Below are 27072 nucleotides of genomic sequence, written 5' to 3'. Positions count from 1 at the left end.
GATTCACCTAAGATCACATAGCTTGTGAGTGGCTGAGCCCAGGGCTGCAGACCCTAATTTTAATGTTCTGTCCTCTACCCCATATTGGGGAGGGCAGGCAGGCAGTCCCTTGTCACTGGGCTCTGCAGCTCTCCATGGAACCAATAATAGAGAAGAAAATTGTATTGCATTTTCTAAGTAGTCACCTGGGATGGCAGGACTTTTTTTTTTTTTTTTTTTTTTTGAGACAGAGTCGCACTCTTGTTGCCCAGGCTGGAGTGCAGCAGGACTATCTTGGCTCACTGAGAATCTGCCTCTGCAATTCTCCTGCCTCAGCCTCCCTAGTAGCTGGGACTACAGGCGCCTGCCACCACGCCTGGCTAATTTTTTGTATTTTCAGTAGAGACAAGACTTCACCACGTTGGCCAGGTTGGTCTGGCACTCCTGACCTCAGGTGATCTACCTGCCTCTGCCTCCCAAAGTGCTGGGATTACAGGCATGAGTCACTATGCCCAGCCATGGCAGGAAATTTTGATGGGCATCTACTTAACTGCAAGTGTGTTGTGCTTTCTTAACTGAGGGGCATTGTTAGAGGATTGTTAGAGGTAATGGTGTTACCTGAATGGGTCTTCTGGGGTGTTGATATGCACGGGGGAAATTTTGATTTCCCATCACTTTGTGTGATGACCACACAGCCCCTAAATCTCACCTAAGTGTGATATAGAGAAGCTGAAAGAAGCCACTGCATTGTCCACATGAGCTAGGAACAGTGACTTTAGGTCTTACATTAAATCTTAATTCTGCCTTAACTTTGCTGTGCAACTCAGGCCAGCCTTCTCCCTCTCTGGTTCTCAGAACAGCTCTGGCAGCCAAACCCAAGTTATCTCCTATGCCAGCCTGAGACTCCACTCCCTTTGCAACCTCCTGGAGAAGATAACTTAGGGAAAGACTGTCACTGCTCAGAGGAAGCATCCCAAACCCCTCACTGGTTTAGGAATTTAACACCATGGAGCAACAGCCCCAGAAGGCAAGGCAATTGTCAGGAGGAATTAAACAGGCTAGTGCTGGACCCAGCCATCCGGTCCTGGCTTACACAGAGGTTGCTTTTCATGCCTTTTCCCTCTGTTAATTTGGCTTGTTTTCCAAACATGGGTCAAACAACCCCTCTTCAGAAGTGGCAGCAGCAGAAGGAAATGTTATTAAAAATGAGTCTGTTAGTGGGAATGGTGTGTGGATGAAGTCTTTGGGAGTTTTGGCTGCCAAATAAAGACTTTATTGTCATTCCTCCTTTCCCAAGCTCCCTCCCTCTCTCCTCTTCTCTCCTCCCTCCCTCCTCCCTCCTCTCCTCCCCTCCCTCCCTAAGATCTGCCCCTCCCTCCCCCTAAGCTAACCTCCCCACCCCAATAGGATCTGGTGGAAGAAAAGTCAGGCAAACACAAGCACGCACACACCACTGGGAGATCAGATCTTCTAGCTGGCTCTCTGCTGCCACAGCTCCGCCGAAGGGAGGGGGTGGAAGAGGAGGACTAAACTCAGAGCTGAGAGGAGAGGCAGAGTGTGTGCAGGTAAGCCCAGTCGGGAGATGGGCAGGAGACTGGGAAGAATCTTTCATCCAGTAAGTTTCCTCCTGATCTGTCCGTTTACTGATCTAGTCTCTATTCTCTTACTCCTTCCTTCCTCCCACCTCTTTCTCCTCTCAAATGAGTTCAAATTTAGTCTTCCTAATTTCTTTCCTATAGCCTCTTCCTCTTCTTTTCATCACTCTATACCCCTATATTTGCTTGCTGCAAAAGTTAAGCTTTCTGCTACAGATGTTTGTTGTAGCACAGTGAGCCACGCTGCACAAAGTGTCTACAGATCAGGTGTTTCCATAGAAACTGGACTCCAGAACCCATTTCTTTGCACCTTTTGTGTATTGTCACACATTGTGGAAGTCACACACATCACACGGAGGCTGCACTTTCACTACCACCACCCCACATGGCCATACAAAATGAAGACATCCTGTCCATTCACCTCTGCCCTCTGCATCTGACATGCAGAGCTAGACCACATCGTCACCAGATACCAGCGGACACATACACACAGGCACACATGTTTCCCGCATCTTGTCTCTCACCCTTTCACACACCTCCCCAGCTGTAAGAACAACGGCAAAGTACGTCTTCCCGTTGAGATGGCAGAGCCAGAAGAAAATCTTGCATCCCAAGTCCAGGCTGAATAGGGAGGAGATAAGCAAGAGTGGGAGCTGGAAGGGTTTCTTCATTATTTAGGGCTTGACTGGGTAGGAGCGGCAGAAAAGTGGCTTTTTCCAACCTGCACAGGGTCTTCTCAGCAGTTTTGAATTTCTGTCTCACTGGGCCAAACCACTTGGCTTTTGGAAAGAAAGAAAAGCAACCCAGTTCTCAATCCTTGCAGGTCCTAATTCCCAGCTCTGTGGACAGTTCATTTTTTATTTTTTATTTTCCTGCAGGCAGCCAGAAAATATTTTATTTAAAGCCGTTCTGAAATTATTCCAACCATTCAGGTTGGCAAAAGGTCCTGTGGCAGAGGAGAAAAAAAAAAAAAGGGCGGCAGTTCCTTAAGCAGTTGGGGAGGGGAAAACTGAAGGGTGGCCCCTCTCCTGCTCCCCTGCTCATTCCTCTCCATTAATAGAGAGGGGCTGTCCCAAGGCAGGCAGGGTGGAGGGAGATCAGGGTCCCACACACAGCTGATCTTCACAATCACCCGAGGGCAGGAGAGGGAGGAGTGTGGAGGGCTTACTAAAAATACAGATGTTGGCTCTCACTACAGATCTACTGAATCAAGACCCAGGAGTCTTGGTTTAATACTTCAGGAGATTCTGATGGTCCACCAGAGCTTGAGAATCAGGGGCCTGAGAGAGAGCTTTGCTGTAATTTTTAAGCCCAAGACTCTGGCACTGTTAGCTGGGCAGAAGGACTGTGTCCTGGAAAAGGAGCTCCAGAGTGTCCCAAATAGGCCATCCCTTTTTTGGGGGAGTGGGAGTAAACAGGGTAGAGCTGTCTCCCTCTCTCCTCCTTGCAAGCACAAGCAGCCATATATACCACAGAGGAACATTCCAGTCAGCAAGTTCCCCCAAGATGGCTCCACAGAGCTTCTGTTTCCCCTCACCTGCTCATCTGCCTGCCCCAGGACCCCAGGAGCACGTGCTGGGCTCTTCCCCTGACCCTTCTAGGTCTCTGCTCCTCCTGCCCAGCAGCCGCCTGTCTGGGCTCTCACAAAGGGTGGGCCGAACACTTTCTTCATTCCCCCTCCACCTCCCTCGTGGGCAACCCCATTTATTGGGCATGTGAGTGAAGTATTTCAAGGCTGGAAGGGGCAAAAAGCTGGGTGCAAAAGGCTGGGAGAAGTCACGAATCACAGTGGAACTCCACGGCCTGCTGAGGAAGGCAGACTTGCACCTTCTCTGGCCAGTGTCCCCTCACCTGTTGCAGAACACATGGGTGAGAAGGTGGTGAATGACAGGAACTCTCATTTACTGCTGGTGGGAAGGCAAAATAATAAAGCCATTTTGAAAGACAAAAAAAAAAAAAAAAAAAAAAAAAAAAGACAAAAAAAGAAAGACAGAACAAGCTTTCCCTAGGTGGCTGGGGGCTTCCAGAGTCTCCTCAATTAGTCGTTTCTGAGACCCAAGTGTGATCTCACAAAGCCACAAAGGGGAGGAAGTTGCTCTGTGTGGAAGAGCTGGTACCCCACCCGCAAGGATCCCTGCCTTTGAGCAGTGCATGGGGGCTGCCCTCTAGCCAGGCTGGAGGGAAAGAGACCCCATTACTTTGAAATAGTATCAACAAAACCTTAACATTCACAGAACACTCACTTTGCGTGTATTGACTCATTTAACTCTCAAAACAGAAAAGAATGTGTTAATATGCCCATTTTACAGAGGAGAAAAGCAATTGCTTTGCCTAAGCCTACCCAGCTAAGCATCTGAAGAACTGCAGGGTTGGGTCTCAGATCTATAACTACTCGAGGCATCAGACACTCTTCTAGGCTTTCTTCAAGGGTTGGAGATGCTGGGGGAGCGGGGCAGAGAAGGATATGGTAGGTGGCAGGCTGTCAGAGAAAAGTCGTCTCACCCTGGTTTCTTCCCCACCACTCAGAATGGAAAACTTGCTCTTCTAGACTGGTGGCTTGAGGCCAGAAAATCTTCATTCTGTTTACACTTTGCCTTGTGGTAGACACTGGGGAGACAGATGGTCTCTCCATAATAGTGTTATTTTTATTTTTAGCACTTTTTGATCTGTAGTGCATTTTAAAGCTGCTAACCACACTTGCTTCTGACAACTGGGTAGGGAATACAGGTATAGGGAAGATTCTGTTATTCCCATTTTACAGATAAGAAAACTGAGGCCCAGAACAGGGTTCACATCACTAGGTAGTGGTGGAGGGGTGAGAATCTTCTCTTCTAACTAGTATGCACCTAGCAGACTCTCCTCCCACTGCCCCAGGCAAGCTCATCCTTCTATCATTTCACCTTCCTAGAAAGGGGCGTCTTGAAGTCATCACGCCCCATAAGGCTCCTTTGTTATCTCAGGACCATATCAGTCCTAATGGGGGCCTTGAAAGGGCCTCAGGCTCACTCCTCTGCTAACTGTGCTCATAAATTGGCAAAGACTGCTTGATTCTCCCTGCTTTCAACCCCCTTCTGGACTATAGGAAGAGATAAAGAGAGCAGGATGGCTTTCGACATCTAGGTTGAGAACAGAAAGAAGGGAAAAAAGAGAGAGGGATGTTCCAATGTTCACAGGCACAGTGCTGGGTCAGAAGCAGCCCCATTCTCTACCGCAGGGTAGCTCTGGGTCAAGGCATGGAGGCTTAGGGGTGACCAATTAGACAGGAGATCTGACAAGTAAGAAGAATGCCAGCTCAGAGTGCAGAGTAACCCTGCTGCTAACCCTGCCTAGCCCTGGGAGACAAACCCAACCTCATTCCCAGCCCAACCTCAACCTCTCCATACAAAGCCAATTAGCCTTAAATAGCTGCTCCTAATGACTTGACCAATCCATCAGGACTTCCACCCATCCCTGCTCTGAGCAGAAACATTCCACCAGTCCTGGGTTTTAACAATAAATTAATGAGAGAGATAGGGAAGGGGGCTATCCCACTTTAAAAATCAAGGAGTCCATGGGGGCGCTGTGGCTCACACCTGTAATCCCAGCACTTTGGGAGACTGAGGTGAGCAGATCACTTGAGCTCAGGGGTTTGAGACCAGCCTGGGCAACATGGTAAAACCCCATCTCTACAAAAAAGACAAAAATTAGCCTGGTGTGGTAGCGCATGCCTGTAGTCCCAGCTACTCAGGACGCTGTGATGGGAGGATCACCTGAGCCCAGAGAGGTTAAGGCTGTAGTGAGCTGTGATTGCACTACTGCACTTTAGCCTGATCAAAGGGAGACCCTGTATCACCAAAACAAAACAAACAAACAAACAAAAAAACAAAACAAAACAACAAAAAAAAATCAAAGCGTCTTTCTGGATAATCTGCTCTTTATAAACAAATAAATGAGTAAGTAAGCCTCTGCCACTTGCAGATATTTTGCACTTTATAACATGCCTTCAAATGCATGATCTCATTTGATCCTCACACAGATGAGAAGCCTGGGTTGGGGAGTCAGAGCCAGGAGTCAAGCCCAGATCCACAATAATTGGAATTGAAATTAGAATTTAAAACTCTCTTAGGGGCTGGGCACAGTGGCTCACACCTGTAATCCCAGCAATTTGAAAGGCCGAGGTGGGAGGACCACTTGAGCTTAGGAGTTCAAGACCAGCCGGGGCAAATAGTGAGACCCCCATCTCATTTTTGTTTAAAGTGAAAAAAGAAAAAAAAGAAATTAAAATTCTCTTAGGAAACATTCTCAAATGTAGAGAGTGAGTGTTGGGTTGGGCAAAGCATTGCTTTTCTCTTCCATTAAGCAGCAGCTTTTCCAGAACCAATGGTGGAGAGCAGAACTGCATGCAGTTGGCTGTTGTAGGTGGTCAACAAACCTTCACTGATTGAGCAATGAGCAGAGCCCAGTAGAAAGCTGTGGGTGGAGAGGTGCACTTGCGAAAGCACAAGAAAAATTTAAAAACACACAGGGACCCATCCTAAGGAATCTTATGATTGGACAGAATTTTCTAGAAGGGGAGCATAGAGTGAGGCTCTGAGGCTTTGTAGGAGGGACTATGACTACCCATGGAGTCCAGGTACTCTCAGTCTGTCACATGGATTCTGGCTTTAGAGACCTAGGACATCACGGAGCCCTGCCAGAGAGAATGGCTGTGCTGTCAGCTGTCACAACTTCTCATTCTGCCTCACGGCAAAGCTCCAGCAGGAAGAGGCATCACCCCATGAGAAAAGCCTTAGAAATGAACGCTATTTCCTTAAGAAAGAAGCATCCCTGCACTTGGAAGGGTTCTGATTCAGCCCTGGGGCTGAGGGAAGGGGAGGAGAACACGTTCAGCTTCCCCACATAACTCGCTCCTGGGAGCGATTTCCTGGGGAACCTCCTATCGGCTCTGGGAGCAGCTTGGGTAGGCCCAGAGGTTTGTAAACAGGTCAGAGGACTAGTGAAAAGACAAGTTACCAAAGGGTCTGGTGCTGCACACGGCGAAGAGGAAGGCTTGTGTTTACTGTGGATGAGAAGGCGTGCATGGTTAGCCTGCTGGGTGGAGCTATGAGTGACCTGCCTGTTCCTCTCACCCCTGACGATGAAGACCAGGCTGCCCTGGCACTGAGCCAAGGAAACCCACCCTCACCCCGGCCCACCCCACTCAGCCACAAGTCACAGCCCACGATGCCTCACTGCTTTTGCTGGAAGCCCTGGGCAAATTGGTGCCCAGTCCCTGGCATATGCTTTCAGTGACAAAGGCAATGAAGGGATACAGGAAAACCCCGCCAGTGCTGGGAGCCTCCTTGGGACAGGGCTTTTCACAGTACGAAAGATTTCTTGCTCATTTCTAGGCTTCTGGGTGATTAGAAAAAACTTTTTTTTAATCAGGGTCATAAAAATTGAGGCTTTTAGAAATGTTTTCGAATACTAATGCTTTAACCACCCCCTTAATTTATATGCAAGATGACTGTTCTGTTTTCCAGAAAATAACAGAACTTACACAATGTTAATTCATAGTTCACCAATTACAAGTGAAGTGGGGTTCAGCCAACAAGACTCAAGCTTAAAGTTTTGCAATTAATGCCTTCTCTTTTTAATCCTTGCAATGTATCTCTGAGAATGTTACATCCTTAACAGATTAAGCCAAAAACCTAACTGCAAGATCCTTTGTGATAGGAGGCCAGGAAAAATGGCCTTCCGGACCCCCTTGGAGAGGCCTGCCTTGGAGGAGACCACCTTAGAGGGAGGTGGAGAAGCAATAGAGGCTGAAGGACAGTCTCTGCCCTCCTTCCCTCCTGCCTTCCTCCTTTCCTTCCGATACTCAGTGTATTGCATAAGGGCTCACATATTCACACAGAGGATAAGTGAGTGAGTTTGCTTATGTGATGGGACCTGGAGAGGTGTGTGTGTGAGAGTGTGAAGACTGGGGGGTCAAGGGTGTATGTGTGTGTGTCCCTGCGCATAAGCTGCGGTGAGACACCCTCCACCCATCCATAGCTAAGCTCTTCTCTTTCCAGTTTCTTGTCACATTCAGCTTCTCCTGAGCATCTGTCCTAGAATTTAGCAGCTGTGAGTGGCTTCTGTTGTCTTCCTTTGATCAAAGCCAGCAAGGAGCCAGGCACTGGGTCAAGCAAGAAAGGAGTCTAAGCTGACATGGGTTCAGAGGGAAGGCAGGAGAGGCAGAGTGTCTGAATCAGCACAGTGATCACAGGGTCCAGATGCAAGCTGGGGACATACTCCAGCCCACCCTATCTCAGAGAAGCTTCTATCCCCAGTGTGTCCAGACCTTGAAGCAGTGGAAGGGGCACCCCAATTTTGAGGAAGAGGCAAGGAGGGCCAGTTGAAGCAATGTGAGAATGTGGATCCTGGCTGGAGGTGTCATAGGAATGATAGCCTTGGAGAGGGGAAGGTATAGGGCATTCCCTCCAGGGACCCTTCCTAGCCTAGGCCAGGGGGATGCCCGTGGGAGCTGCCTATTTCTGTCTGCAGTCATGAGTCTGTTGTTATTTCCCCAGTTTCAGTTCAACTCAAACCACATGGCCTTATCTGGAGGGTCATCGGGGCCAATGGGAAGGAAGGCAACACCAAAACATCCTTCAGCTGCATATTTCAATGTCACTGAGGCTAGTGGGAGGTTCTTCTTGATATCCCACCTCAATACCACCAACTCCAAAGGATATGGGAGAAGCAATATCTGATCAAAAGAAAGGAAAGTGTTTTCTCCACATCTTTCAATCCCTTCCCTGTTTATTTTCCTGGGAGCCTCCACATCTGGGGAGACATTCTTGGCATGTTTCCCAATGGCAAAGACGAGCGTTCTCTGAGCCAAGTGCAGGGAGTAGGGAGAGGGGTGAGGAGGCCCAGAGCATCTATGAGCCAGGGTGGATGCAAAGGTGTCGGCAGCACTTCCCTCTCTTCCCAAGATCCCACTAGCTCTCCTCTGGAAGGGAGGAGGCCTTGGTTCTTGTCCTGGGTCTGCTGTTAAATAGCATCCTGGCCTTGGCAAGCCACTTCTTCCCTCCAGTCCTCAGTTTTGTAAACGGTGGGGTCTAGAGTTGATAGGTGGATTTCAAGCCATTTTCAGCAAAGAAACATGTCCCCCTCCCTCCCCACACCAAATGAATGCTTTGGGTAAACCTCATTATATATAATAGGTTTTTTAAAAAGAGAGCTGCTGAGGTTGGCATAGGGATGGGTTGAGGGTACCCCAGGGCCATCTCCTCAGTCTTCTCCCCACAGGGGTGCTCCACAGAAATGAAGGCAGAGTTGGAAAACCACTATATTATGGGATCTTTAAGGATTTTTCTGGATTTAACCAGGACTATGGTACATAGTCCTAACTATGGACTATGGTTCATACATCCATTAGGATGTTCATACATCCTAATACCCCTCTCATGAAGACACTGATGATTTTCTCAGCTTGTGAATGGGAGGACTGAGGGCCAGAGTGGTTAAGGATCTTCTCTGACAAGCCCCAGGACTCCTGACTCCAAGTCCAGTGTCCTTTCTTTCTTTCTTTTCTTTCTTTCTTTCTTTTTTTTTTTTTTGACAGAGTTTTGTTCTTGTTGCCCAGGCTGGAGTGCATTGGTGCAATCTCGGCTCACTGCAACCTCCTCCTGGGTTCAAGAGATTCTCCTGCCTCAGCCTCCCAAGTAACTGGGATTACAGGTGTCCACCACCACACCCTGCTAATTTTTTGTATTTAGTAGAGACGGAGTTTCTCCATGTTGGTCAGGCTGATCTCGAACTCCTGACCTCAAGTGATCCACCTGCCTTGGTCTCCCAAAGTGCTGGGATTACAGGTGTGTACACCACCGCCCCAGCCCCAGCCCCAATGTGCTTTTTTTTTTTTTTTGAGACAGAGTCTCACTCTGTCGCCCAGGCTGGAGTGCAGTGGAGTGATCTCAGCTCATTGCAAGCTCCTCCTCCCATGTTCACGCCATTCTCCTGCCTCAGCCTCCCGAGTAGCTGGGACTACAGGAGCCTTCCACCACACCCAGCTAATTTTTTGTATTTTTAGTAGAGATGTTTCTAACATCTCTGTTAGAAACAAGATGTTTCACCGTGTTAGCCAGGATGGTCTTGATCTCCTGACCTCGTGATCTACCCACCTCGGCCTCCGAAAGAGCTGGGATTACAGGCGTGAGCCACTGCGCCCAGCCCCCAGTGTGCTTTCTACCAGCATGCCCCCTGCCCTCTTCAAAGCAGGCTCAACACATCAAGTGGCTAAGCCAATGGCCAAGGAATCCAGAGCCTCAAACCCTTGTTACTCCCTCACCTGCTGGGTATAGGCAAACAAGGAGATGCTTCCATAGCTCCCCGAGCTCTGCCCATCTTCCCTGGAGCTCTAGTTCTGCCCAATTCTGGCTTCAAAAACATGACATCTAGTTACTGAGGGCCCAAGGCTAAGGACCTCCTGTGTCTTCTCCCTGCAGGTGTATCACCTGGATCATGAGGTCACCCCTCTGCTGGCTCCTCCCACTTCTCATCTTGGCCTCGGTGGCCCAAGGCCAGTCAACAAGACGACCAAGACCCGGGACTGGGCCCGGGCGCAGACCCAGGCCCAGGCCCAGGCCCACACCCAGCTTTCCTCAGCCTCATGAACCAGCAGAGCCAACAGACCTGCCTCCTCCCCTCCCTCCAGGCCCTCCATCTGTCTTCCCTGACTGTCCTCGCGAATGCTACTGCCCCCCTGATTTCCCATCTGCCCTCTACTGTGATAGCCGCAACCTGCGAAAGGTCCCTGTCATCCCACCCCGCATCCATTACCTCTATCTCCAGAACAACTTCATCACTGAGCTCCCGCTGGAGTCCTTCCAGAATGCCACAGGCCTGCGATGGATAAACCTGGACAACAACCGAATCCGCAAGATAGACCAGAGGGTGCTGGAGAAATTGCCGGGCCTGGTGTTCCTCTACATGGAGAAGAACCAGTTGGAAGAGGTCCCCTCAGCCCTGCCCCGGAACCTGGAGCAGTTGAGGCTGAGCCAGAACCACATCTCCAGAATCCCACCTGGCGTCTTCAGCAAGCTGGAGAACCTGCTGCTCCTGGATCTCCAGCACAACAGGCTGAGCGACGGCGTCTTCAAGCCCGACACTTTCCAGGGCCTCAAGAACCTCATGCAGCTCAACCTGGCCCACAATATCCTGAGAAAGATGCCGCCCAGGGTCCCTACCGCCATTCACCAGCTCTACCTGGACAGCAACAAGATTGAGACCATCCCTAACGGATATTTCAAGAGTTTTCCCAATCTTGCCTTCATTCGGCTTAACTACAACAAGCTGACAGACAGGGGACTCCCCAAGAACTCCTTTAACATCTCCAACCTGCTCGTGCTCCACCTGTCGCACAACAGGATCAGCAGTGTGCCTGCCATCAACAACAGGCTGGAACACCTGTACCTCAACAACAACAGCATCGAGAGTGAGTGGGGTGGGCCAGGGTGGGGCCGAAGGCAAGGATGTTGGCTTGTGTAGCACCTCCACCCTCTCTAGGGAGTCTCAGGGTGGGGTGGTATAAAAAGCATCCACTTTGGCACTGGACTTCAATTTATGGCCTTGCCACTTGCTATCTGGGCGACCTTGAAAAGATATTTGACCTCTCTGGGAAGTTTCCTCATCTGTAAAGTGAGAATGGTAATAATACCTTCTATCATGAAGGTGATATGAGGATGTAATAGTTTAATATGGAGAAAGTGCCCAGAATACCATACCTGGAGGGCCATAGGTTTTCTTCCTCCATTTTTCCTCAGTCCCAGTTCCTTGGCAACTGGATCTATAGGTAGGGTAGACATGGAATATACTCCTGGACATTATACTAAAGACAGAACAGAGACATTTTAATACCTATCCTGAAATGTCCTGGGCCGGCCCTCTGCAGAAACCTGCCCCTGTGGGAGGATGTTTCTTCCCAACCCTGAGCCTGGGTTTTTATTCAGGGTACGCAACTGGTAAAAACGTGGCAGTCAGGAAAAGAAGGTCTGTATGCTGGTGCTTTCTGAATCTATGTGGAAGTGTGCAATGTTTAGGTGGACTTAAGGGAGAGTTTGCCTGACTGACATTTACAGGGTCCTGAACTTGGAGTATCAGTTGTAGCTCAGGAGAGGAGGTTGGAAGTTGCAGTTTTGCTTCAATCAAAAATTTCAACTCTGAGTAGAGCATCAGCAGAAAGTTTTAGAAGTGAAATAATATTTTCTGGTCCTTGAACAAAATCAGCCTACATTCACACAAGGGATGCAGCAGTAGAAGGAAAGAGAGGGATTCAGGGAGAAGAGAAGGACCCTTAGAATGATATTTGGGGATCCTTAGGTTCCAAGCCAAAGAATGAGAGGGACACCAACAATGGGCGAATAGATCTGTTCACTCATTTGGGATAATTTCAAGAAGTACGGGAGGATTTTTTTTTAATCTTACAAAAAAAAAAAAATGTGAAAAGGGGAAGACTGTCTAATTTTACCCTGGAGACAGTACACTAAAATAAAACACATTACCCCCAGGAAGCTATGAGGCCGAAATACAGACAGAAAGGATACCTTGATTAATAAATGGCTGATAGGTTTCTACCAGATTATGGAAGAACAGGTTGCTAGAAGATATCCCAGCCTTCTAAGGTTGAAGTGAGAGAACTCACACCTCAGCCACATGGGCCCACCCCATCCAGCCTGTCTCCTGTGTCTTTCACAGACAGAATGGGCTGAGTGGGGCCTAGGTCAGTGTGACAATTACGTTCTTCACAATGACCGTAATGCTGCCACTGGTACTGTCCTCAAACAGCTTGCAAAATGCCTTTGCCAACATTCTCTCCCCTGATTACAGGGCAGGCACCACTCTTACCATTTCACAGATTGAAGAACTCAGCATCAGTGTGGATAGGCAACAGCCAGCCCCAAGCTCATAAGAGAAAACCCCTGTGTCAGGGCACTTCTGCTACTCCAATGGTGAAGGAGAAAGAGGAGGAAAAGGAAGAGGAAGACAATTACAATGAAGATGATGCCTACTCTTCCTCCTCCTCCTCCTCCATAAATGAGGCAAGGCTTAGGGAGAATAAAACAGTTCATTTAAATGCTGGCATGCCTGGTGCCACCGGCATCTAACAAGATGTGATGGAGGAAATGGAATCTCAGGCCACAGACCCTTCAGAATCAGTAGGCTCATCATGTCCCTGGGGCTCCAGAGCTCTCCCCAGACCCTCTTTCCTCTTCCTGTCATCCCTATTTCAGTTACCATCTTTTGCCCATCCTCATGTCTCACATCCAATTCAAAGGAAAACCTGCAGAGTGATTTTCACATCCATCTGCTGGCTTCAGATCTCACCTTACTCCATAGCTTCTCCACACTGTAGCCAGATTCATCTTTGTACAGCATAAACCTGAACATAGGGATCCCTAAGGACCCTTCCAGATTTAACACTCCAGGATACCATGGTTCAAGTATCCTATTAATAACATTGCTCTCATAAAGACAGTCCTGTTCACTGCCATTCCTCAGACCAGAGACCAAAAGCCTCTTAGTGAAAGACTGTCTGAAAGCCTAACTACCTTCCCAGCTTACTCTCCTTAGTACACCACATTGCACTATTACTATTCCCAGATTCGCCCACAAGCAGAATTTTGGCCTCCACAACTTCATTCAAAGATTCCTCTATCAGAACACCATCCCCCAGGTCTCCACCTGTTGTAATCCTACCTATTCTTGAAGGCCCGGTTCAAAATTTACTTCCAATTCTCTAGAGTGAACTTGTAATAACAGTTGTTGATCAATTCCAACTTAATTCAATTTACAAATGAGCAAACTGAGTCTGGAGGTCAAGGCAGCTCATCTGTGATCACACATTCCCAAAGCTAGCCAGTTTCAGAGAGAAGTCTACAGTCCTTGCTCTCGGGTGTCCTCCCCCTTCCGCTTCCTCATCTTGGCCGCCAGCCTCCACTCCCCGCTGATTTCTCGTCTTCTTTTTCCGTAGAAATCAACGGAACCCAGATTTGCCCCAACAACCTAGTGGCGTTCCATGACTTCTCCTCGGACCTGGAGAACGTTCCACACCTGCGCTACCTGCGGCTGGATGGGAACTACCTGAAGCCGCCCATCCCGCTGGACCTCATGATGTGCTTCCGCCTCCTGCAGTCCGTGGTCATCTAGGCCCTACTCCGCCACCGGATCTGCTCTGACCGCACTTGAAGGCTGGGGCCCAGGCGCCTGTGCCCGCCATTCATTTTCTCTCTCTCCCTTTCTTGCTCCCAGCTTTGCCTCCCTTATCCCACCCTCGAGGCAGGGAAAAACCATCTATTCTTCTGCAGCCTCAGGAGCGAGACTTCCAAGGGCTCGGTTTGGTCCCACCCAGTTGAAAGACACCCAGTGCACACCCAAACTCCTGGCCTTCTGTGGTTTCCCTTTGTTCCAGAAACACAGATGTGTCTAAAGACTTGGTGTCCCCTTCTCTCTCCTCCCCCACCCGCCACTCTTGAGTACATCTGGGCCGTGGACTGACATCTGATCATGGTCCTGGCCGAGCAAGCAGCCCGGAGGTAAGGTTCAGAAAGTCCCCCTGGGGACTCCTCCATCTTGGGCACCTCTGGCTCAAAGAGGCCGAGAAACCCAGTTCTCCTGGGCCAAGGGTCCCTTCTGGCAAAGCTGCTGCTCCGCCGCGCGGTTCCCCAGCACCAGACATCGCCCTGGCCCCGCTGGCCCGGGTCTCTGGGAAGGAGGAGCGAGGGAATGACGGAGGTGGGGTGCAGGGTCAGGGCTCCCGCAGGGGCCTGCATCTGGCCAGCAGGTCACAGGGATGCGCAGGGGGATCTCTCCTGTTCCAGAGTGAACATAGCACACACTCTCCTGGCTGGGCCTCAGGGGGAACAGCCAAGGAGAAGAATGGCCCAAGGAACTAGGAAGCAGCCATGGGAGAGGGGAGGGGTTCAAGCCCGGATAGGCCCGCGTGGCGTCGATGGGTCCTGTGGCCCCCTTGCCCAACCGCGGGTTTAGGGAGCAGCGTTCACAGTGTTTGTGTGGGGGCGGGAGAGGGAAGAGGCAGCAGCCCCGCCCCCGCCATCTGTTCTCCATCAGTGTGCGCGGCCCAGCCTTTTCCACCCCCGGGAGGCGGCTCCTGAGAAACGGGGAGGAAGGGGCGGAGCACCTGGACATCTCCCAGAAGCCCCTCCACGTTTGAAAATCGCCTCTCCCCGGAGACAGACGCGTGGGTGCCACCTAGTGGCTGGTGGAGGTAACAGCTGGCTCCAGTCTTCCGCCTGGCCCTCTTCCTGGGGTGATTTTCCTCGGTGGAGGAGGCCAGTGGGGTCCCACATGGAATAACCGTGGGCCGTATGCATGGTGTCGCTCCCCTCTAAGGTCTAACGAGCACAAACGTCCCCAGGCTGGGCTCATTCCCATCGTGAGTGAGCCCAGGTGAGGACACAGTCGGTTCCTATTTGTTGTATGCCCTTTCCGGGTTCCTTCTCAGCTCCCTCATCTGTAAACCGAGGAGGTGGATAAGATGCTCCTGGCCGGACGCGGTGGCTCACGTCTGTAATCCCAGCACTTTGGGAGGCCGAGGCGGGCGGATTATTGCCTGAGCTCAGGAGTTCGAAACCACCCTGGGCAACATGGTGAACACCCCCCCACCCCCCCAACCCCCGTCTCTACTAAAATACAAAAAAAAAAAATTATCCAGGTGTAGTGGCGCGTGCCTGTAATCCCAGCTACTAGGAGGCTGAGGCGGGAGAATCGCTTGAGCCCAGGAGGCGGAGGTTGCAGTGAGCCGGGATTGTGCCACTGCACTCCAGCTTGGGCGACAGAGTGAGACTCCGTCTCAAAAAAGAAAGAAAGAAAGAAAAAAAAAGAAAAAAAAAAAAAGGTGTTCCTCTGAGGTCCCTCCTGCGCTCATGTTCTGAGTCTGGGGCTCCACACCTTAAATCATACTCGAATGCAGGACAAGTCCTAAATATTTGCCCCTTCCCTTGAGTAATTTATTTTCTGTATGGACTGCCTCTCCCCTAGAGGCTTCCCCACCCTCCATGCCTGGCCCAGGTGAGCGGCTTGGCAGGTCTCCAAGTGGAACCCGGTCCAGACAGGGCTGCCTCGACTTCACCTTTCCCCCTAACTTCCTCCAAGGGATGCTGCCCCTTCTCAGCCCCCTACGTGTGTATGTTGGTGGGAGGCACAGGGGATGGATGTTCTAGAAATGAGTAAGACACAGTGCCCACCCCAAGTTAGGATGAAAATGTTCCAGAGGTTTTTAAGAAATTGGATTAAGCTGGGTCCCTGACTTCAAGAAATTCCCATTATGCTCCTTCTCACCTCTCTCTTTTGCTAATTATGGAAAATAGGGCCCATTTCATCATAGTCTCCTTCCCCCCCGTGCTCCACTACAATCGCAGCATTCTTTTCCAGCTGCAGCTGGTTTCTCCAAGGCTCCTGCTTAAAGTCGATGCGTTATGGTGCGCTATGGCCGAAAGCAACCTGGTGCTTCGGCCTGGATAAGAGCTCCTTCTGCATCTTATTCACAGCTTGCAACCTCAGCCCCTTTGATGAGGCCCTCAGGGGAGAGGTCATTCCCTCCATCCTGCAAACCCAGACTCATTTAGCAGCAACGCAATCACCATCATCCCACTGCCCAATCTAGAATATGTCTGCTCTCCATCGCCCTCTGCAGCTCTAAGCCAAAGGGGATGCAAGGTAAATTGGCTTTACAGGCTCCCCTCCCCCAAACACACACACAATGGGCTGGTTTCTTTTGAGTTTAAAAAAGCCCCCTTCTCCATGCACAAGTTCATTCCCTCCATGCTGTTGTCATCGACATAAACAGGTGTGTATGTAGGTGTACATGTGTACTCTGCACGTATATCTCTTCTCTCTTGAAGACCGTGTTAACTTTGTGAAATAACTTCCACATTTCAACACGCTTCACAGTAGAGGAAATAAAGTAATATGAAAAACACCCTGCTTGAACTCGACGGTGTGAAAAGGTCAAGAATAACACTTTAAAGTCATCTTGCCGGCTGGGCAAGGTGGCTCATGCCTGTAATCCCAGCATTTTGGGAGGCCAAAGCGGGCAGATTGCCTGAGGTCAGGAGTTCAAGACCAGCCTGGCCAACATAGTGAAACCCCTTCTCTTCTCAAAATACAAAAATTGGCCAGGTGTAGTGGCGCATGCCTGTAATCCCAACTACTTGGGAGGCTGAGGCAGGATAATTGCTTGAACCCGGGAGGCAGAAGTTGCAGTAAGCTGAGATTGCACCACTACACTCCAGCCTAGGAGACAAAATGAGACTTCATCTCAAAATAAATAAATAAAAATATAAATAAAGTCATCTTGCCACCCACCCCCTACCGTTGAGCCACCATGCCAAGCCCCAAAGCCTCTTACTTGCTCTAACAAAATTAGTGGAGAGAAGATTATATTCTTAAGAAATTCCTATGAAAGCTATCCTAAAGCCTTTTCTTTCTTTTTTCTTCATATTTTTTAATAGAGGCAGGGTCTCATTATGTTGCCCAGGCTGGTCTGGAACTCCTGGCCTCAAGTGATCCTCCCACCTTGGCCTCCCCAAAGTGCTGGGATTACAGGTGTGAGCCACTGTGCCAAGCCCCAAAGCCTTTTCTTGAAGAATTTCTCCCAAACTCACAACCCTCATGAAAAATTAATCCTCAATTCCACAAGACTGCCCACACACAGACCAAATATCTATATATATATTCCTAAAGTCAGACCAGAAATCTAACAACTGCATTCGAAACCCAAATCCTCAGGTCCTTTCAACCCACACGTACTAAATTGTTGAGGGTCTCCCAGGAGCTCTGTACCGAGGCAGAGACAGAAAGACACAAAACGGTCATCTTTCCTGCCCAAGTGAAGCTTACAGACTAACTGGGGAGATGTAGTGTGCATACAAAACAGTAAAAGAGCTGTCTCGAGGGCAGAGAACATAGAGCCAAGTCATCTGGAATGGTCTACATGCCATGCGGAAGTCCACAGAAGGGTTAGAACAGGGTGTCCTCTCTTCCAAGGGAAGGTTGGTGCAAAAGTGGGGTTCCTGACCCTCCCAGCCTACACCATCTTCTTTAGAAGAGAACTGCCAGGTGACGCCCTCGCTGCTGCTGCCTGGCTACTAAACATCTACTTCAGTTCACTTCACAGATGTTCAGCAGACATCGGTCACATGCCAGGTCCCCCGCTAAGCATTCAACGATGGGTAATATACACAGCGGCACACCCCTGAGGAACTCTACCTTGGTAAAGGGAAAGAAATCCATGAATGGATACCTCTGGATACCTCTGTGTCCTAAGTGTTTGTAATAATGCTGTGTATGAACAGCATAGAGGAGAGGGCTCTTCCCTCTACCTGAGGAAAACCAGAAAGGCTCCTACCATGTGAGCTGGCTCTTAAGGGATAAATCAGGTTTTGCCAGGTGGACAAAAGAAAAAAAGACGCCACCTGGATGGGAAACAGCATGAGTACAAAGGTAGGAAGGTGTGGAGTCTACTCTGTGGGGCTTGTGTGTCTGAAAAAGAAGAGAGGGTCATGTTCCGGGCATGGAGTTATGTGGCTACAAGCCCTCAGCAGGGGATATACCCCTGTCCTCCAAAACACAGGAGGGTTCCTGAACTTCCCTGCCTCTCTCTCCCTGTCCATGAAAAGGGCAACAACAGGGTTGGCTGGCCAGACTTCTGTCCATACCACCTGCCACCTCCGATTCATCAATACGCCGTGTGCCTCTCCTAATGAGAGATTAGGATTAGGACGCCTCCCCCACCTCCTGCTTCCTTTGCCAGGCTCTCGGGGAGCTGGGCTGCCTGGAACAACAGTCTGCCGAGTTAGCCGTTTCCCCCCCAGGTTGCATGTATACATCCATGGACAGCCTCTTATATTCATGAGAACAAGAGCGTGTGACCTGCGAACTTGGGAAAGCAAGAGAAGTTGGGAGAGGGTCTAGGATGCGAGCCTGTGTCTGGATGTGACTCCTGCCGGGAGTGGGGGGAGCAGGTGTGTATGTATTGGGAAGGAACGATGGTGGGGGTGCGGCAACCAAGCAGGGATGGCAGGACCGTGTGTGTCACTGGGAAAGCAGGGAGGGAGGGTGGGAGCAGGCGGCAGGGAGAGTGAATGAACACTCGCATTTGCATTTCTCCCAGGAATAAATGTGTGGGGTGGAAGGGGGGAAATCGCCTAGGCTGGCTGTGGGGGCGGAGGGCCTCTGGCTGCAAAGCCCAGGCTGTGGAGAGAAGAGGGAGGCATACAGCCCGCCAAATGTGCCATCTGCCTCCTGGGTGCCCTCCAGGATCCAGGACTATCTTTCCCTCCACCCAGCAGAGCCTCTGATGGTGTCTCTCCCCAGGTGGGGGGCTGCCAGGGGTACAGGAACATGCTCTTCTCTGGTGACCAGCCTCTTGGACTGAGGGAAGCCCCCTCTCACACCAGCTGGTGCCCAGGAACACAGCAAGCCAAATGCTGCCCTCATGGGCCAGGCTATTAGATCTACCTCTTCACCTGGTGTGCCAGGGCAGAGATGAGTTCTGCCAAGCCATCTGCTCTGAGGGCCTGGAAACATATGGATTCAGGATTCCTGGGGAAGAAGGTGGAAATAGGGAGGGTCATATGAACTAAAGAAAACTCTCTAACCCCATAGTCAAAAAATCTAGGCATTGGCCCTAGCTCAGTGTGACCTAGGGCAAGTCATGTCACCTCTTTGGGCCTCACTTTCCTCATCTATACCACAAGGATTTGGACTAGATCTTTACGGGGGCTCACAGCTGGAATTTAGTATCTGGTTGGTGGAAAGGAGTAGGGAACAAGGAGAGTCACTGAGAAACTTGGGTGGACGCCGGGGCACAGGCTGGCAGAAGCTGGAGGAAGATTCTTTAACCACCCCACATCTGTCTTCATCAAGGACTTGCTTGGCAGCCTGCTAGAGGCATCAAGGAAAGGGAAGTGCTTCCAGATAATTGCCGTTGGCCCTCTGTATCTGTGGGTTCCACATCCATGGATTCAACCAACTGCAGATTGAAAATATTCAGAAAAAAAAATTCACAACGTTCTGAAAAGAATAACTTGAATTTACTGTGTGCCAGTACTGTGTGGAATCTATGTGAACAGAGTGAGGTGTAAGCTTTGTGTTTGGTGCTATAGGTAATCTAGAGATGATTTAAAGTACACAGGAGGATGTGCGTAGGTTATATGCAGATTCACCATTTTATATAAAAGACCTCATCATTTGTGGATTTGGTATCCACGGGATGTGCAGAACCAATCCCCCATGGTTACTGAGGGACGACTGTACCTCTCTGAGGGTTGGGGAGAGGATACTTCCTAGGCCCCCGAGGACCCTACACAATGTCTTCTGGTGTTTATGATCCTTTCTAGGGCCCATCTCCCAATTTCCATTTAGTTTCTTCCTAGCAGATTTAGAGAATTTCCTGTATCCTCATGATCATCATCTGTGAACTTGAAGTTGGCATTCAAATCCTATCATATCCCCCATACACCTTCTCTTTGAACCACCTAGGCCTGCAGCTCCTGCCTCTGGTCATTTTCTTCAATTGTGGTCTCTGTGCTGGCACTCTAGGTGGGGGTGAAGTGCCTCAGTTCCACCTCATTTTATCTTTGGATTCTGGCTATGAAGTGAAGCCTCATCACTCTCTGGCTGGAGAAAGAAGCTGGAAAGACAAGCTCTGTTTCTCCACATCCCCCCACTCCAGCCTTCTCTGAGGACTCAGAATATGAGGGATGGGGACCCTTCCTTGCGGGGGGTGGCACTGCCTGTTCCTCAAAGATGTGGCCTTATCAGGAGGGTGGGCGAGGAAAAGAAAGAAGGCGCTGACAGAGTAAGAGGAGAGACAGAGCAGGAGCTGGAGGTGGGGGGCGAAGCAGAAGGCAGGGAGAGAATTCCCTTTTGTCAAGCACAGGAATGGGGCAGGGGACCCCCTGAGGAAAGAGGAGGGGAAACAGCTGGACATCAGAAGGAATGAGAAGTCTGATTGGTCACAGGCCTGGCTAACTCCTTGCCCTCCCCTGGGCACCACTGTCTAACCCAAGCCCCAGTTCAGACTGCCTCCACCAGAGTCCCCACCTTTCTGGAAGCTGCAGGACTCTCCACCCAGGATCCAGAAGCATTGAAGGGGTAAGGTTCAAGGTTTAAGGCCTTTGGCCCATCAGTATGCAAATGAGGGCAAAGTGTTTGGCTGGGGCAGGGGATTGGGCAGGGAAAATGAAGAGAGTTTAGGCCTCTGGCCGAAGAAGTTGGACAAGACTTCTGAGTGGGCACTAAACTGTCTTAGAAATTTTTTTTTTAAGATTATGTAATTCGTTTGGGGTGAGGTATGGGAGGTAAGGTGAAGAAACACCTCTTGCTACTGCTGGGGGCTTGCCCCCTTGCCCAGCTGAAATTAAGAAAGGCGGCGAGGTTAACTGGGCATGGTAACACATGCCTGTAGTCCCAGCTACTCAGGAGGCTGAGGCAGGAGGACTGCCTGAGCCCAGGATGTTAGGGCTACAGTGAGCTGTGATCATGCTGTAACACTCCAGCCTGGGCAACACAGTGACACCTTGTCTTAAAAATAGAAAATAAAATTAAAATTAAAAGATAAAAAATAAACATTTTAAAGAAAGAAAGGGGGAGAGCCTACTAGAAATTTGTGTAGCTAGCTTTGGGGAGGGCTGTGTTAAGCCTACACTGGGGATGACTGTGGTATACACTTATGCCTGGATACAGCACCACACCACATGCATTTCCTGACCCGTCTATACATATACGAATTACATGAACATGTGTACTCACATGCATATCATACGCAGGTGTCTGTGCACACACACAAATGCACACAGCTATCTAAGGAACTTTCCAGATGCATACACACTCACGCAATCACACACAAAGATCTCTTTTTTTTCTTTCTTTCTTATTTTAAGCTGGAGTCTTGCTCTGTTGCCCAGGCTGGAGTACAGTGGCACCATCTGGGCTCACTGCAACGTCTGTCTCCCGAGTTCAAGCAATTCTTCTGCCTCAGCCTCCCTAGTCGCTGGGATTACAGGCGCCCACCACCACACCTGGCTCATTTTTGTATTTGTAGTAGAGCTGGGGTTTCACCATGTTGACCAGACCGGTCTCGAACTCCCGACCTCAGGTGATCCACCCACCTGAGCCTTCCAAAATGCTGGGATTACAGGCATGAGCCACCACACCCAGCCAGAACTGTTGTACCTGTAATAATCTGTTTCTAAAAAACTGCATTTACAAGTATATTTCATAAACTAACATTATTTTTTACATTGTAGGTTGCATGTCCAACATACAATGTAAAAAAGAATGTAATGTATTGTAAGTCTATGTCTCCTAAAGAGACTAGATGCTCCTAGAAAGGGCTGTGCCTTATTCATTCTGTACCCACAGAGACAAGTCCTGTGCCCGGAACTCAATAGACACCCATAAATGTTTGTTGAGCAAATGCAAGAAAAGATGATCTTTATAAAAACCCATAAGATTCAACTGGGTGTGGTGGCTCACGCCTGTAATCCCAGCACTTTGGGAGGCTAGGGCAGGTGGATCACCTGAGACCAGCCTGACCAACATGGTGAAACCCCTTCTTTACTAAAAATTCGAGAATTAGCCGGGCGTGCTGGGTGCCTGTGATCTCAGCTACTCAGAAGGCTAAGGAAGGAGATTCACTTGAACCTGGAAGGCGGAGGTTGCAGTGAGCCAAGATAGCGTCACTGCACTCCAGCCTGGGCAACAAGAACGAAACTCCACCTCAAAAAAACAAACAAACAAAAAGACCCCATAAGATTCTTTGATGTTGGCATTCTCTGAATCGAGCTTAGTGACTAGCAGTCATGTTCTGAGCATGGGGTTAAGAGAGGACATCTGTGTGCATGTACCAGTGTGTGCCTGGTTTGTAGACAAGGGGACTCTTGTGAATGTGTCTGTGTTGAGATGTGTCTGCACATGCCTCTGTGAGTGAATATCAGTGTTTGGGTAAGAGTGTAAAAACATTCAAGTGGGGCAGTGGTGGGCGGGGATTGCTAGGAGATACCCCCCAAGACATCGTCCCAGCTGGTAGGGAGTTTGTGCATGTGATGAGGGCACTGAGTCTGCATGTGTGGGAGTGGGAAGTGGGGTAAATCTTCCAGCCGTTCCCACAACCCTCTGGAGAGCCTGCCCCTCAGATCGCTGCCCTTCCTCCTGCCCACTTGCCAGGACCTGCCGCTGAAGGGATTCTCATTCCCATCCACCTCCCCATGAGGCTCCTGGCTTTCCTGAGTCTGCTGGCCTTGGTGCTGCAGGAGTCAGGGACAGCTTCTCTCCCAAGGAAGGAGAGGAAGAGGAGAGAGGAGCAGATGCCTAGGGAAGGCGATTCCTTTGAAGTTCTGCCTCTGGGGAACGACGTCCTGAACCCAGACAACTATGGTGAAGTCATTGACCTGAGCAACTATGAGGAGCTCACAGACTATGGGGACCAGCTCCCCGAGGTGAGGGACACAGGAGACTGACTGCATTCCCTGCATGCCACTGGGAGTCAGAGGCCCGGGCCCTCCCACCTGCCCCATAGTATGGGGGTCTCAAGCCTCTACCTCTTTCTCTATGAGGTGGAAATTCTTATCCCTCCATAGGGATTTGTCACTTAGATGATACTAAGAAAGAGGACACAAACCTGGGACTCCTCCTTCTTCAGAAGTCATACATCCCTCCCTCTGCCGTCAAGTAGGACCCAAACCCATGTCTCACTTGGGGAGGGGTTCGAACGTCCTCATCATATTGTCTGGGAAATAAAAGTGCCACATCCCCCGTCTCTTTTCTGAAACTGTCCTCCAGTCTGAAGTTCTTTCCTAGGCCCTCTTGGCCTTCACTGCAGCAGCGTGGGATGCAAGCCCAGAAGCCCCCACTCGATTGCTGCATGAGCCTGGTCGGTGTGGAGCAGGGGAAGAGCGCCAGCCTGGGAAGTTGGGAGAGCAGGTTCCATCTCTGCCTTGACCACCTGCTGGCTCTTTGATCCTCATCCCTCTCCTCTCCGGGCCTCAGTTTCTTCATCCAGAGGATGGACATGCCAGACCCGATGCTCTCTCAGTTCCCCTTTTTGCACAGTGTTTCTGCTATCCCTTCCCCCTCCTTCTCCACAGTGACTTTTTGCTGGTTTAAAATCCATCACTGAGGTTTCCAGGGTCCAAAGTTAAGTCCCTTTCAGGCAAAAGCTGGGTTACTGTGTACTCTGTGCTACATCTCCAGGTTAAGGTGACTAGCTTCGCTCCCGCAACCAGGATCAGTCCCGCCAAGAGCACTACAGCTCCAAGGACACCCTCATCAAACCCCACGATGACCAGACCTACTACAGCGAGGCTGCTACTGAGTTCCCAGCCCAACCATGGTAAGTGCACAGTCACATGGTCACAATATCCCTAGGTCATAGGCCAAGCAGCTATGACCCAGCACCAGGGGTACCAAAGTGGAACGTGGTCAGTGTTGGGACGTGGAGGGTCAGGGCTACCCTTACTAGCAGAGAGAGGAGGGGAAATAGCCACAGTAAGAACAGGACAAAAGAAATCAAAGACAGGCACTGGCTGTCCCTAATACTTTTGCCTGAATGTACAAGTTGAGTAAGAAGCAAAGAATGCAAGAACTCCCTTATGCCCTAGCAAAGCCACCCTGCCTTAATTAATAGCATGACAGGGGAAGCAGGTTGAGTGGTGATTAGATTAGAGACAATTAAAAACCTGTAGAGAAGAATAAGTAACTTTGTGGCTGCCACTTGGCGTGGGAGCAAATGAAGTAGTCACACTGCTTTTCAGCTTCAAAGTCCCTCTTCAGCAGCTCTCTTTCCTTTCCCGATGCCCTCCTGGAGGCTGGAGCTAGCGTGCCTGGCAGTGAGGCCTCGGCACTCTGCTGGCAGTCAGAAGTGGGCAGAGGAAGGGTGAAGTTCATTCTGGACCTGCTTGCCCCCAGCTTCCCTGTTCTCTTCTTGGGATGTTTGCCTTGGGTGGACCGGGGGTATTGGGGCATCGGTAGGAAAACCATTCAGTCAGGAATCCATGACCTCTCAGAGCTACAGTCTCAGGCTTAAAGAGGCCATAAAGGGCCTCAGCTGAACCCATTCACAGCCTCAGGATAAGAAAGATGCTGGGGCCCCTCTGCTCCACCCACTCCTCCTGGTCACTGCGGGCAGAGAAGAGCTCCTTAATCTTGGGGCTGTGTCACTGCTACCAGAGTTCTTCCTTGAGGTGAGCTAAACTGGTCTCTCAGTAATTTCTGTGCCTTGTGACAGCAGGTGACAGAAACCACCTGCGCTATTCAGTTGTATGATCCAATAAAGTCTCCCCAACTACTTGGGGTGGGTGACCTGGCCTAACCTCATGACCCCTGGGTACAAAGACAGGGTTATGGACAGAACAGAACAGGAGAGGGCTACTTCCCAAAGAAAAATTGGCATGCTGATGCCATAAGAAGGGGAAGTGGATGCTGAGTGGGCATTGTGCTCTCCACCTTGGTTCTATTGTGCTTCTTGGAGCCACACAGAACATATCTAATTTCTCTTCCCCGAGGCAGATGGCAGAGCCAGCAACCACTGGCCATCCCACTTAATTCTGGCTTTACTTTTTGGGACCAGAGAGGAATCCTATGGAAAAGAGACCAAGGGATGTCCTAGAAATACCCACATAGGCCCAGGAAAATGTACACAGAACCAGGGTCTGCTGAAACTATAAATGGGCTTAGACTGGGTAGTAACTGAGGATGGACCTGCCTCTCTGGGGTCAAGGACAGAGTGACAGGCTGGGAGCAGCCCACAGCACTGAGTACATGGTGCCTGTCAGTTCTGGGCAGCAACCGATAGGCTATCAAAAAGGCACAGATGGCCATGGTTCAGACACTCCCTGCAGCAAGGGCCATTGGCCCCAGAGGCTGAAGAGATCTCCCTTTGTTTTGTCTTTCACCTGGGCCAGGTCTGCCCACCTGCCTGGTCTGCGTGTGTCTTGGTTCCTCTGTGTATTGCGATGACATTGACCTAGAGGACATTCCTCCTCTTCCCCGGAGGACTGCCTACCTGTATGCCCGCTTCAACCGCATCAGCCGTATCAGGGCCGAAGACTTCGAAGGGCTGAGTATGTAATGCCCTGGGAAAAGATGAGTAGGGGCAGGCATAGGAAGCCACCCTGCCACTAGAACAGTCACCAACACTGGGTTAACTCTTTCCTGTTGGCTCTCAGTCCATCCAGCTGTCAAAGGGTCATAGCCCGAAGTCTCTAGAAGTCCCTTCCTTGAAATGTTTAGATGGTGGAAGGGACCTATTTTTATTTGTTCTGCAAAAAGGTCTGGGAAGCTGGGAGGGGAAGGTATGATCTGCCAACATCTTCAGGATGTCCCAGCAATGACAGCTGTGTGATCAGCTGGCCTCTGGGCAGGACTGTCTTAAATCTACTCTCCATGGCACTGATGCTGTTTACAAGGTTGTTTGTGTGCTTTTTGCTATTTTATGCCCTATGCCCTGCTTGAGACAGGAGACCTGGGCTCTGATCCCGATTCTACCACTAATTACCCAGAACCTTTCTGGGCCTCAGCGCCCTTTTGTGTAGACTCACAAGTGGAGGTGAGGTGGATCCAGGGATTCCTGGGCCTGTTGGTTCTTGCTCTTAAGAGACTTCTTTTTTTTTTTTTTTTTTGAGACGGAGTCTCGCTCTGTCACCCAAGCTGGAGTGCACTGGCCAGATCTCAGCTCACTGCAAGCTCCGCCTCCTGGGTTCACGCCATTCTCCTGCCTCAGCCTCCCGAGTAGCTGGGACTACAGGCGCCCGCCAACTCGCCCGGCTAGTTTTTTGTATTTTTTAGTAGAGACGGGGTTTCACCGTGTTAGCCAGGGTGGTCTCGATCTCCTGATCTTGTGATCCGCCCGCCTCGGCCTCCCAAAGTGCTGGGATTACAGGCTTGAGCCACCGCGCCCGGCCGCTCTTAAGAGACTTCTAAAGGATCCAAGGTGGGCGGCCACCACACAGGACAGGATTCCAGGGAGGGGCACTGAGGCATCCGAGGGCTTTTCCAAGGAGTCCTGATTTATGTTATTTCCTCTGGTTTGGGTTAGTGCAGGTGGGGAGCTGGTTAGAATCCCCTCATCTTGAGAGGGAAGGAGCAAGGTGTGGAGACAGCTCCATTCTGGGCAAGGAAAGACTGTGTTCTGGTTCATCTCTTTGTTCTCCCCCAACCTCTCTCAGCAAAGTTGAAGAGGATTGACCTCTCCAGCAACCTCATTTCCTCCATCGATAATGATGCCTTCCGCCTGCTACATGCCCTCCAGGACCTCATCCTCCCAGAGAACCAGCTGGAAGCTCTGCCCGTGCTGCCCAGTGGCATTGAGATCCTGGATGTCCGCCAAAATCGGCTCCGGAGTTCGGGGATACAACCTGTGGCCTTCAGGGTGAGTCAAGGCCTTAGGTCCACTATCTATCACCTCCACCACCCACCTCCACCCACCACCACCCACCTCCATCCCCACCACCCACCTCCATCCCCACCA

The 27072-nt window shown here is 50.3% G+C and overlaps 2 protein-coding genes across 2 annotated transcripts in view; both read left to right on the top strand.

Annotated features, from left to right (window-relative positions):
* Window positions 1-1359: 1359 nt before the first annotated feature.
* Window positions 1360-16521, top strand: PRELP (proline and arginine rich end leucine rich repeat protein). The gene is made up of 3 exons (XM_017851585.1): window positions 1360-1544; window positions 10031-11019; window positions 13555-16521. Exons 2-3 carry the CDS (start codon window positions 10047-10049, stop codon window positions 13728-13730), a joined length of 1149 nt encoding a protein of 382 aa, XP_017707074.1. The 5' UTR covers window positions 1360-1544; window positions 10031-10046; the 3' UTR covers window positions 13731-16521.
* A 3925-nt stretch (window positions 16522-20446) lies between these two features.
* Window positions 20447-27072, top strand: part of OPTC (opticin) — a 15920-nt gene continuing 9294 nt past the window's right edge. Inside the window, exons 1-5 of the mRNA XM_017851543.1 lie at window positions 20447-20699; window positions 22773-23044; window positions 23799-23937; window positions 25508-25666; window positions 26771-26973. Of these exons, the coding sequence (XP_017707032.1) occupies window positions 22814-23044; window positions 23799-23937; window positions 25508-25666; window positions 26771-26973 (732 nt within the window). The 5' untranslated portion in view covers window positions 20447-20699; window positions 22773-22813. The remainder of the gene's footprint in view (window positions 20700-22772; window positions 23045-23798; window positions 23938-25507; window positions 25667-26770; window positions 26974-27072) is intronic.

Source organism: Rhinopithecus bieti, unplaced genomic scaffold (assembly GCF_001698545.2).
Source record: "Rhinopithecus bieti isolate Rb0 unplaced genomic scaffold, ASM169854v2 scaffold_33903, whole genome shotgun sequence".
NCBI lineage: Eukaryota > Metazoa > Chordata > Mammalia > Primates > Cercopithecidae > Rhinopithecus > Rhinopithecus bieti.
This window is presented reverse-complemented; position numbering and strand designations above follow the sequence as displayed.

Bases quoted from the DNA above. Each gene is read 5' to 3' on its own strand.
- PRELP (XM_017851585.1), top strand. From the start codon at position 10,047: ATGAGGTCACCCCTCTGCTGGCTCCTCCCACTTCTCATCTTGGCCTCG. The intron at 11,020-13,554 runs GTGAGTGGGGTG...CTTTTTCCGTAG, and splicing joins CAACAACAACAGCATCGAGA to AAATCAACGGAACCCAGATT.